The sequence below is a fragment of the Pelodiscus sinensis genome, chromosome 15, assembly GCF_049634645.1.
Source record: "Pelodiscus sinensis isolate JC-2024 chromosome 15, ASM4963464v1, whole genome shotgun sequence".
NCBI classification, from domain to species: domain Eukaryota; kingdom Metazoa; phylum Chordata; order Testudines; family Trionychidae; genus Pelodiscus; species Pelodiscus sinensis.
In genome coordinates, this window is record NC_134725.1 from 31821804 (window position 1) to 31834846 (window position 13043).

The following is a 13043-nucleotide window of genomic DNA, read 5'->3' on the forward strand; positions in this document are numbered from 1 at the left end:
CTCACCTCCTAGCACCCTCATTCTGCTTACGCTACATTGATGATATCTTCATCATATGGACCCATAGGAAAGAGACCCTTGAAGAATTTCACAGGGATTTCAACAACTTCCACCCCACCATCAACCTCAGCCTGGAACACACCACACCAGAGATCTACTTCCTTGATACTTACAATATAATTATATGATGGACACATTTCTACCACCTTACACCAGAAATCTACTGATTGTAATACTTACCTTAATGCCTCTAGCTTCCATCCAAGACCCATTTCTCAATCTACTGTTTACAGCCAACCCCTAAGATACAACTGGATTTGCTTCAGTCCCACAAACAGAGACAAACACCTACAGAATCTATATAGAGTATTCTTAAAACTGAAATACCCACGTGAAGAAGTGAAAAAACAGATTGACAGAGCCAGAAGAGTATCCAGACATCAGCTACTTCAAGATAGTCCCTGAGTTGCGAATGGTTGACTTACGACCATTAGCAGGTACGACTGAAGCTGTCGTAAACGGCAGGCCCCGACTTATGAACGTGATCTGCGCTTATGAACAGCGCAGTCACATGCAACTCTATAGGGTCCGACTTATGAACAAACCAAGTTACGACCAATTGCTTGGTCCGTAACTGGTTCGTAAGTCGGGAAGAGGATGTAATCTACAGCCTGTTCTGGAAAACGACCCCTTGCTCTTAAAGGCCTTGGGGACAGGCCAGTCCTTACCTACAGACAACCCCTAACTTCAAACAAATTATTTCCAGTAACCATGCCACACACCTCCATCATACTCATCCAGGAACCCACCCCTGCAATCGACCCCGGTGCCAACTCTTTCCGCACATCTATAATAAGCGATATCATCACAAGACTAAACCACCACCTCAGAGGTTCATTTAACTGCACATCATCTAATGTGATCTATGACATCAAATACCAGCAATGCCCCTCTGCCAATGTATATTGGCCAAACTGGACAGTCTCTATGAGAGAGAATTAATTAATACACAAATATCCAAAAGGACAATTCACAAAAACCTGTTGGGGAGCATCTTAACTTGCCTGGGTACAAATTAATGGATCTCAAAGTCACTGTTTTGTTTCTGGCCAATTCTACAAGCCAACTTCACAGGGCAGCCTTAGAACTTAACTTCATTTACAAGTTTGATTTCTATAACAGAAGTATGAATAAAGACATTGGCTGGATGGCCCACTACATTCCACATCCTGATGACATAAAAAACCAAACAATGGGTACTTAAGAAGAATTAGCACCTTCTCTATTGACATGCAGCATTGACACTGTAATTGACTATATCTTTCCCCCTTTTTTTCCTCACCCCTCCCCCATTCCCTGTTTATTTAGAAATTGGACCTTTAATAACTCCATTCATCTGAAGAAGTGGGTTGTGCCCACAGAAGCTCATGACACCATCTACATGTTTTGTTAATCTCTAAAATGCTACAAGACTGTTCGTTGTTTAAGTTTTTCCAATCAAATAAGAGATACTCTAGTGGTTCTCAGATATTTACATGCTGCAAGTATTATAATTATAATTATTTTATTTTTTTTTTAAAGAAAGAAGTAAACATACTCCAAGTAGAGTTTTTTGTCCCCAAAAAGGAAAGAGAGCCCAAGACTACATGGGCCACCCCTAGCCACTTTGCCATTGCCATTCATTCATATGGAAGGTATTCAGATAGTAGGATGATGAGCAGCAGTATAAAACCTTAAATTAGACAACATAATATCTCACTGTATAGCATTTATTCCTGTTTGGAGGGGGAGGAGGAGAAATAAAATTGTGTTAAAGGGCAAATGTTTGTTGACTGCCTTTGTGATGGAAAGTGAGATTATTCATTTCTGAAATAGTCTCTCTCCTGCTGTGACTATTTGTCAGTGACTTGGGACGCAACATTGCCTTGGCCATGTAGGTTCCACGCCCCAGCTAGCTGCACAGGGAAGCTGACCCCTGTGTCAGGTGGAATTTACATAGCTCTTGTGCTGAGCATAGTCACGTTTAGCATAATATCGGAGACAATCTGTGATCTTGGAGTTCTACTGTAGCAGAACCATAGAAGCCGTCTCCTTAGGCCATGTTCTGACCTTAAGAACAAAATGTGTACAAAGCAAAATCTCCGGCTCCTTTTTCATATATGCAGGTTGCATTTTAAATTATATTTAAAGCAAAACATGAGAGGGAAATGGCCTGGATTCGCAGCCAGTTAGTAGGTATCTGTTATGAAAGCACTCCTCTACTCCATCAAATCTAATAGGTTTTAGTCTAAGCTTCATTACTCTTCTCTTCCAGGTATACGTGTCCCTTTGTGGAGAAATTCTCTATTGATATTGAAACATATTATAAAGCTGATCCAGGAGATCATGTCAATGTATTCAACCTTTCTCCTGCAGAAAAAAGACAGACAATTCTTGGTGAATATCACTTTTTCGCTTCACTTTGTTTTCTTCTATCCTGCCTATTGATTGCAACACAGTGATTTTTTTTAGGGGAAGAAATATATTTTCTTTGTATGGGAAAACATTGTTCCTATATATATTTTCAAAACATAAAAATCCCCAATGTCATCTCAGCACTGGCTAATATTTTAGCATTAAATTCACATTTGCATCCTTTTTTGCTGAACAGTTTAATGAGCCTTACAAATGATGAGACTTTAACGAGAGGAAGGCAAAGGGTGGCATTTTATGAAAAGGCCGAAAATGGCAAGTGTCACCCTGATTGCTGTTGTTTTTATTTCCTACTGGCTGGTCCCTCTGGCTTGAGCAGTAGCCCCATTGTGTTGGAGTTAGTGCTAGCTATTATAGTTGCACATCATTAAAGCACCGCTTACTAATGAAACTGTTGAGACTCTCATGGATTGATTTGAGTTCTGCCTGGCCTTCTTTTAGGTCGGAACTGTGAGATTAGCAAACACAGTATCCTAGTGATGCAAAGGAGGACACCTAGTGGTTGCTGTACCTTTTTTCTTAGCCACTCCTGAAATCGTGTCTGTCAACAGGCAATGGTAGTACCAGAGATGTAATTTTACTGTGTTTAATTTCTGTAGGCTTGAATTTTTGTGTTATTTTGAACCTGGATTAGAATGTCCACATCACTAAATGTCTAACCTGCCCGATCGACCTTTGTGTACTAATCTGACTCTATTTAAGAATGATTTGCGTCATGTTCTTTCATACAAAATTTACTGAAAGTCCTGTCAATTCTGAAGGAATAACTGAGATGTAACAGCTTCAGATCGAAGTTTAGATGTCTTTAACAATGTTTTCCATTATCAGGATTATTTAAAGTCCTTTTAAGATATATTCATTAGTTCTGCTACCATTGCTTTGTGCTTCTTATAACAAAATTGTTCATTGAATCATTTTTAGACTTCAAAGAGAGAAAATTAAGATTACATATTGTTATAGCACTACATCAGTAAATGTGAAGTAAACCAGTAACATCACTGATATATACTGCAAAGGTACTGTATTCAGTGGCTAGTCTCTGGTTTGTATTATTAAAAAAGGATAATTGTATTATAAGCCTCTGAATTTAGACAAAGCAAAGGAATTGCTATGGTATGAGAGGAGCTAAAGGGTGGAATGTACAAAATCCTTTTTACAGCTGAAAAGATGGATAAATCTGCCAAAATATCCTGGATTTACAGAATCATTGGGCAAAAGTACCCATTAGCTAAGACTGTGCATATGAATTCTCCTGACATTGTCAGCATCATTGTCTGGCAGCATTGTATAAACAGTTTAAATGTCAGTTGTTAAAGTGCAAATACAAAGAAGCTAAATTGCTGTAATTTTTCATTTAAAAGTATTGTTTTACAGTTAGGCAAAAAGAGAGAACTTTTAAAAAATCTGTTTGTTTTCCGCCTTTAGATCCTATTGATATTGTTAAAGACCCTATTCCACCACATGAATACAAGTCAGAAGAGGATCCAAAGCTTTATAAATCTGTGAAGACTAAAAGAGGGCCATTGTCAGAGGACTGGATTGAGGGGTACAAGAACAACCCTGGAAAATATCCAATCATGTGTGCATATAAACTATGCAAAGTGGAGTTCAGATACTGGGGGATGCAGTCTAAAATCGAGAGATTTATCCATGATGTTGGTGAGGATCTGTAGTCTTACTGTCAAAGAAATTTGTACTTACTGTCAAAATGTTTACATTGTTTTTAGCATTTCTGACTCAGAATGCAGCAGCATGCATGTTACATAAACAGGGTGTGATTAGTTTTTCATGTGTGGATGCCTTAAGAGGACACTAGGCTACTCATATTAACACTTGGCACAGAATCCTGTGCATAGAACATAAGTGATGCCCAAAAGGAGATTCTCAGGTTTGATTTTGACAGTGCCATGGAGGATGGCTGTGGGGACTGCCCAGAGTAGTCAGCATCACTCCTGTTGTTTGCCGTTAGATTTCATGTAGACCGTAACCATGTTTGGCCATACCTATATTCTGTTTCAAACCCAGAGTGGGCAGGATCTTAATCCTCTGAAAAACGGATGCATTTGTCAAAAACCTAGCTAATGCTTTCAAAGGTCTATTCATTTTCCTTTAATGGGCCAAGTCTTCAGCCGCCTCCCAAATCCAAGTAAATGGACTTTGCAAAAGGATCTGCCACAGGGTTCAGTAGAAGTGGGGTTCTCTAACCTGTCCCACATTCCAGAGCTGCTCTCTCTCTCTCTCTCTCCCCCGCTTCCCTTCTGAATGAGAGAGACCTGCCCTGTAAACTTCCTCAGGGCCCAGCAATTCAAAAAGGCCTGAGGCTAGGAGGGCTAGAACAATTTGTATAGTGGGAGTGCTGAGAGTCATTGAGCCAAACTGTAAACACTGAATATAATGCAAACCACTTCAAGCCAAGGGGTGCTGCACACATTGTTTCAGCATCTATGCCCAGGGTTGTTCTTTGTGGAGTGTTCCTGTAGGTGCTCCACCTTAGGTGCTTCAGTGCCATTGAGCTCGAGGTCGGAGATTTGTGACAGCAGTGCCTGTGGCCGGCCACGCGCTCAGGGAGCCTGTGTGTGTGTCCTGAGGAAGCTGTTGTACATGCACGTCCTCCCCCCTTCCCCCAAGTTCCTTCTCTTCTGCTGTGTTCACTGGTCAGCAGTCTCCCTTCATCCGCATCTTACCTTTCTACCTACCTAGAATTTGCCTCAGAAATCCCGCCTAGTTGATTTAGCCTAACTCTTCTGACCCTTTACTTTCTTTATTCAAACAAACAAACAAAAAGACGCATCGCCGGATAAGCGTGAGAAGCCGCGTACTAAGCCCACACAGTGCCAACTCCCTAGGCTATTCCAGGCTCGTCTGGATTTAAAAGGTGTACGAGTCGCAAGCTATCCTTTTCAGTTTCTGATGGGCACGCAGAGTGTGTTCATTGTCTGGACGAACACCACTTTACAGAGCATTGCCCACACTGCCAAATGTTCACAGACTGATCCAGGAAATTGAGGGAGCTACAGCTTAAACTGCTGCAAATGGAGAAAAAGGCTCGGTAAGCGTCTGACTTAGAGCAATCTACTCCCTCCAGACAAATATCACCTGGGATGGAGTCGGAGTTAATGGCGCATACAGGATCGAGTCCTAAGGACCATGAAAACGAAAACAAGAAACAGTCCCATTCCTCCTCTGGGATTGACTCCCCATTGAGGAAGTGTGCTTCCCACAAAAAAGCTGCACCGGCAACCCTGCAAATGGGTTGTGATAAACAACAGACAGCAGGGACCAGCAAGGAGAAAAGCCAGGACTCTAAACACCCACAGTATTCCTTCCATAAACCGCCAGAGGCAAAGCGCAAAGCCTCAGCAGTGACACCGAGCCAAACGGCTACGGTACTGTCTTCTATGCCAAACAGACACCACTCGCAGAATCACAGAATCATAGAACACTAGGACTGGAAGGGACCTCGAGAGGTCATCGAGTCCAGTCCCTTGCCCCATGGCAGGACCAAATACTGTCTAGATCATCCCTGAAAGACATTTTATCTAATCTATTCTTAAATATCTCCACAGATGGAGATTTCACAACCTCCCTAGGCAATTTATTCCAGTGTTTAACCACCCTGACAGTTAGGAACTTTTTCCTAATGTTCAACCTAAACCTCCCTTGCTGCAGTTTAAGCCCATTGCTTCTTGTTCTATCCTCAGAGGCCAAGATGAACACGTTTTCTCCCTCCTCTTTATGACACCCTTTTAGATACCTGAAAACTGCTATCATGTCGTTCCCTCCCCCCCCCCCCCAGTATTCTCTTTTCTAACTAAACAAACCCAATTCTTTCAGCCTTCATTCATAGGTCATGTTCGCTAGACTTTTAATCATTCTTGTTGCTCTTCTCTGGACCCTCTACAGTTTCTCCACGTCTTTCTTGAAATGCGATGCCCAGAACTGAACACAATACTCCAACTGAGGCCTAACCAGTGCAGAGTAGAGCAGAAGAATGACTTCTAGTGTGTTGCTTACAACACTCCTATTAATGCATTCCAGAATCATGTTTGCTTTTTCTTCAACAGTATCACACTTGACTCATATTTAGCTTGTGGTCCACTATAACCTCTAGATCGCTTTGTGCCGTACTCCTTCCTAGACAGTCGCTTCCCATTCTGTATGTGTGAAACTGATTGTTCCTTCGTAAGTGGAGCACTTTGCATTTGTCTTTATTAAACTTCATTCTGTTTACCTTAGACCATTTCTCCAATTTGTCCAGGTCATTTTGAATCATGACCCTATGCTCCAAAGCAGTTGCAATCCCTCCCAGCTTGATATCATCTGCAAACTTAATAAGTGTACTTTCAATGCCAATATCTAAATCGTTGATGAAGATATTGAACAGCGCCGGTCCCAAAACACACCCTTGCGGAACCCCACTTGTTACACCTTTCTAGCAAGATTGAGAGCCATTAATAACTACTCTCTGAGTACGGTTATCCAGCCAGTTATGCATCCACCTTATAGTAGCCCCATCTAAGTTGTATTTGCCTAGTTTATTTATAAGAATATCATGCAAGACCATATCAAACGCCTTACTAAAGTTTAGGTATACCACATCCACACTTCTCCCTTATCCACAATCATTATCCTATCAAAGAAAGCTATCAGATTGGTTTGACATGATGATCTTTACAAATCCATGCTGGCTGTTCCCTATCACCTTACCGACTTCCAAGTGTTTGCAGATGATTTCCTTAATTACTTGCTCCATTATCTTCCCTGGCACAGAAGTTAAACTAACTGGTCTGTAGTTTCCTGGGTTGTTCTTATTTCCCTTTTTATAGATGGGCACTGAGTGCGAGTAAATCAACGAAAGCAGCACCTCCGACACTGTAAGCGTACCCAGCATCACTCCCACATAACAAACAGCTGGCGTTTGCGATAACACCACTCTGCACTCCACAAGCCTCCTGCCTCCCGCCTCCCCCAGCTCCACAGCTGCTATCACAATTTATAACTTCAGTGGAGCTGTCAGCCAGCTCCATACCGGAGTCGCCTCTCCTCAGCACCAGCGGTACCCTGAATGCCTCACGGTGCAACCTTTCAATTACACTGGCCAGCTGTATTGCTTCGTCACTCAGTGTCAATGAGGAGATGTCTTACAAACCGTCGCGATTAAAGTGACGCACTACTCAAAGAGCACAGTAGTACAGCCAGCAATGGCAGCTACCACAGTGCTTCCCAACCCAGTTTATGCCTAACTGGCCATATTGGAACCCCTCAGCAGCTTATAGGCAACAACAATCTGCCCAATCACAGCAAAAGAGCCAAACATCAAGGTCACAGGCACCTAACAGCCATACTGTAGAACAATACAGCTCAGACTCAGAGGAACAGGAGGTGGACTATATGGGGGAAGAACAGTGATCTTCCCCTTCTCCACCCAGGCAGAATTCCTCCACATCCCCAGAGGATACCATCGTAATCCTGCCACCAATTATGGGTGATGACTTTAGGTCGTTTCAGGACCTCTTTAAGAGAGTCACTGACACCTTGGAGATCTCTCTCTGATGTGCCACAGACACAGCACAAGCTTATAAACATTTTACAAACATCTTCTGTCACAAAGCTGGTCATCCCCATGAATGAGGCAATAATGAGCCCTGCCAAAAATATATGGCTCAAACCGGCCACAGCCACTCCCATTTCTGTAGACAGAAAATACTATGTCTCTCCCAAAGGGGCAGAATTTCTTTTTTCACACCTGGTACCAGGTTCCCTTGTGGTAGAAGCTGTGAACCAGAGGGGAAAACAACAAGCAACACGAATAACTCCATACGATAAGGACTGGAAGAGACAAGATGCAATGGGGGAAAAGGCATATTCCTCTGCAAGCCTACAAATGAGAATTGCTAACTATACCACATTATTAGCAAAATACACCCACCAGATCTTAGACCAATTATCAGCTTTTATTGACCCAATGTCGGACAATAAGAGAGATCAGTTTAAAACAAACATTAAAGGCACATTAATATCCTGTACTACCCTGCAGGCTGCCTCAACTTAGCGGACACAGTAACCAGATCACTCGCTGCAGCTGTGGTAATGAGATGAGCCTAATGGCTTCAGCTTTTGGGGATTTCCCATAGAAGTTCAATCTACTATAGAAGACCTCCCATTTGAAGGTACGAAGCTTTTCTCAAAGTCCACAAATACCTCTGCATATCTTGAAGGACTAAAGAGCTACCCTCAGAACCTTAGGCATTCAGGTGCCTATTACAAGAAGAAAGCAAAACAGGTCATTCCAACAAAGATACAGACACATATCATTTAATCAACATCTATGACAATAGACGACATCCAAAACAAAACAGGCAGAGACAGCCCCCCTACCAAGCCTCCGCTCAACATCCATCAGTATCCAGGCAAAGTTTTGAAGCCCTGGTCGTGGGTCTGACAACCCCAAAATTCCCGAGGCAGCAATCCACTTCATCCTCAGTATTTGGCAACAGACTAGCCGACTTTTATACAACACGGTCGACCATTACCACCGACAGGTGGGTGCTGGAAATCGTGAAAACAGGCTACTGCATTCTGTTTATACCTCCGCCCCCCTTTCCCATCCCTTTTCACGGACTCCTCTCATGAGATATTGCTTCTATAAGAGGCAGAACACCTACTCAGCCTCAGTGCCAGAGAGGAGGTACCAGAACAACAGAGGGGCAGGGGATTCTATTCTTACTATTTCCTCACCACCGAAAAGTCAGGTGGTTGGAGACCAATATTAGACCTACGCAAGCTCAACCGTTTTGTCAAATATCAACATTTCAAGATGGTCACCCTTGTAACCATCATACCTGCCTTGGAAAAAGGAGCATGGCTGTCTACTCTCGACCTTTAGGATGCTTATTTCCATAAATCTATACACCCGGCACATAGGAGGTTTCTACGCTTTACAATAAAGAACAGACACTTCCAGTACAGAGTGCTACCATTTGGACTCTCAACAGCCCCAAGAGTATTCTCGGAGGTACTGGCAGTGGTCACCACACAACTACACAAAAACAAGATTTCAGTATTCCCATATCTGGACGATTGTCTTATAGCGAGCCGCACAGAAGACAACGCACTGCATGCTATCACAGTGGTGAAAACACTCTTTGAAAATCTCACTTTAAAAATAAACACAACAGACTGCACTTTGACCCCAACACAAGCACTGGAGTTCTAGGGGCACATCTGGATTGCATGAAAGCCAAAGCTTACTTACCTCACCACAGTTGAGTGACCATCAAGGACCTGATAGCAACAGCACAGAACAGTCCAGTCATACCAGAATGACTATGCCTGAAAATATTGGGACACATGGCAGTGGCAACATTCGTAGTACCCCATGCTCGACTACACATGAGACCAATACACGTCTTGCAAAGCCCAGTCTACTGACCACGAACCCACTCATTACACAAACTCCTGTCCATACCAAACAAGATAAATGATAGAAATGTAGCCGTGTTAGTCTGGTGTAGCTGAAATAAAATACAGGACTATGTAGCACTTTAAAGACTAACAAGATGGTTTATTAGATGATGAGCTTTCGTGGGCCAGACCCACTTTCTCAGATCAAATAGTGGAAGAAAATAGTCACAACCATATATACCAAAGGATACAATTAAAAAAAATGAACACATATGAAAAGGACAAATCACATTTCAGAACAGAAGAGGGATGCGGGGGGGAGGGGGAAAGAAGGAAGGTAAATGTCTGTGAGTTAATGATATTAGAGGTGGGGAAAGGTAGATGTCTGTGAGCTAATGGTATTAGAGGTGATAATTGGGGAAGCTATCTTTGTAATGGGTAAGGTAGTTGGTGTCTTTGTTGAGCCCCCCGCGGTGAGTGTCGAATTTTAGCATGAATGACAGTTCAGAGGATCCCTTTCAAGTGCAGATTTGAAAGTCTTCTGGAGTAGGATGCAAGTGATTAGGTCGTTGAGACAGTGTCCTTTCGACACTGGCTACTAAAGTGCCGTTCAAATTCCTGTTCTCACTTTCTGGTGACATCTATACTATTATAAAAGGAGAGTGTCCATCATGCTGTCTGTCACAGAGAACATTTGAGAAGACTTGAGAAGTTTCTAGGAGGAGGCAGGCCCCAACCTCACCTACAGCCCCGTCCGCTCTGCTGAGGCCCTGTCCCCACCACAGGAAGGGGAGGAATATGAGCACTGCACCCGTTCCCTCTCACCATGGAGAGGGGAAGAGCACGTGCATGCCCCCCCTCATCCCAGGATCCCCAGCCCAATGGGGAGGGAATAGGGTACATAGCCCCCAAAGCTCACTGCCCCTGGGAGCTGCGCAGAGGGAGGCAGCGACGTGTGCCCAGAGTGTGTGTACACTCCAGCATCCCTGGAGCAGCAAGGAGTGAAGCGGCTGCATGGCCTGAGTCTCCCTACCCCAGGGAGCAGCCAGGAGGGAGGAGGCCCCACAGCCTGAGCAGGACTAAGCCTCCCCGACCCCAGGAGCAGCAAGGAGGGAGGAGGCTACGTGGCTCCAGTCTCCCTGGCCCAGAGCAGTGGGAAGGGAAGCAGCCGTGCCGCCCAAGCCTCCCTGCCCCCAGGAACAGTGGGGAGGGAGGAGTCCACATGTACGTCTACCATCTCAACAGTATGGGGTAATACTAGTTATAAATAAAAAGCAGGCAACAGTATCTCCATCAGTGTAAACAAACTTGTTTGCCTTAGTGATTGGTAGAACAAGAAGTAAGATTGAGTGGACTTGTAGGCTCATTGCCTTATTTTTGAGTGTAGTTAGGTAACCAAAAATCCCTACATTTATAATTACACTTTTACGGTCGAATCAACAAGGAGTCCAGTTGCACCTTAAAAACTAGTAGTTTTATTATGGCATAAGCTTTTGTGATTTGCAACTTACTTCATCAAATGTGTGAAGTGAGCTACAACTCATGCAAGCATATGCCTTAATAAAATGGCCAGTCTTTAAGGTGCCATCAGACTCCTTGTTGTTTTTGCCGAAACCAATTAACACAACTACCTTTGAAATCTTTCATGATAGAGACATTGCAGTAGAGTACTTGTATGAGGTGAATTAAAATAAAATCTATTTAAATGTACAATGCATGTATTTAAAATAAAAAATAATACAAAGTGAGCACTGTAAACTTAGTATTCTATTATAATTGAAATCAATATGGAAAAAATAGAAAAACACGCAAAATATTTACTAAATTGTAATTGGTGTTTTACTGTTTAACAGTGTAATTAATCACAATTAAGATGTTTATTGATCACACAAATTACCTGTGATTAATTGATACCCTAATGTGAAGTGATTTAAGTTCCATAAAATAGGAGAAGTCTTTGAAGGAGAGACAGAAAATTGACTAAAGAGTGGAAATTAAAAGTTGGGTATTGTGGGAGATCAGTAAGCTTGCTTAACAACTCTGGAAGCAATACTTACTACGTGGGAAGTAGTCTCCCTTTTTAAAATATATTTCCTTAGCATTGGTAACAGTTTGTAGGATTTCTTAGAGGGTAAGTAAGTAGTCCTGTGGCAGTCTCCTTAGAGTCAGTCTCTCTCTCTCTCTCTCTTTTTCGAAATACCCTATTTCGAGATAAAAAATGCTGTTTAGATGCAGTTATTTCGAGAAAAAATCCTTTTTTTGAAATAACCCTTACTCCTTGGTTTAAGGGTTATTTCAAAAGAAGGGTTTTTTCTCGAAATAACCGCCTCTGAATAGTGTTTTTAATCTCGAAATAGGGTATTTCAAAAAAGCAGCTGGCCACAATTATGCAAATGAAGCGCGGGAAATTCAAATCCACGCTTCATTTACAATTTCGGTCTGTTGCATTTGCATTCCTCTCTTGGAAGAGGAATGCTGTTGTCAGTTGAAATGGTCAGGGCAGTGTGTGCATGTGTGTTACACCCAAGTCTTCAACTGCTGAGACACAAAGTCTCATTGCAGTGGGCAGCCTAAGAGGCTAGAACCGGGGTCCCGTCGCAGAGGGCAGCCAACAGGCTCTCAGACGCCCCGGTGTGTGTGTGCGCTATACACCCGAGACTTCAACTGCTGAGACCGGGGTCCCTTGCAGCGGGCAACCTGGAGGAGGTTGACAGGCGCCCCAGTGAGTTCATAGGGAAAGCTTATAACACCTCAGATTTTAGCTGCTAGGATACAGAAATCCCTTCGCAGCGGGCAGCCTGGGGAGGCTGAGAGGTGCCCCAATGGATCTGTCCCCTGGAAGCGACACGATCCAAAACACCCAAGCTCTTCCTATACCTGTCCCTTTTGACTGGCTGAAGTTCTTTTGTTTGTGTTTGGTTCGGGTACAGCAGCACGGGTTCAAGTCAGAAGCTTGACACGCACTGGCTTATTTATAGGAGAAAGAGAAAAGAAATAAAGAAACTTGGTTCAATATATATATATATATTATAAGTGAATGAGGGCATCCCACTTATTCCCAAAGTTTATAGCTAAATCACCTTACCAAAGGCAGTTTACAATAGAAATGAAGCAGTTTGCCTTAAGAAACTATAATAAAGTAACTAAACTTATAACAGAGTGACAAA

General features: G+C 42.9%; 1 protein-coding gene across 13 annotated transcripts in view; it reads left to right on the forward strand.

Annotated features, from left to right (window-relative positions):
- Window positions 1-13043, forward strand: part of PITPNM2 (phosphatidylinositol transfer protein membrane associated 2) — a 263306-nt gene that overhangs the window by 177897 nt on the left and 72366 nt on the right. For 12 of the 13 annotated variants that reach the window (XR_012896010.1, XM_075898565.1, XM_075898564.1 and 9 more), the window contains 2 exons: window positions 2315-2436; window positions 3898-4131. The exons of the other annotated variant lie outside the window; for it this stretch is intronic. Coding sequence is in view for 11 of the 12 variants with exons in the window: in XM_075898565.1 (XP_075754680.1) it covers window positions 2315-2436; window positions 3898-4131 (356 nt within the window). In the remaining variant the exon portion in view is untranslated. The remainder of the gene's footprint in view (window positions 1-2314; window positions 2437-3897; window positions 4132-13043) is intronic. 13 annotated transcript variants of the gene reach the window in all.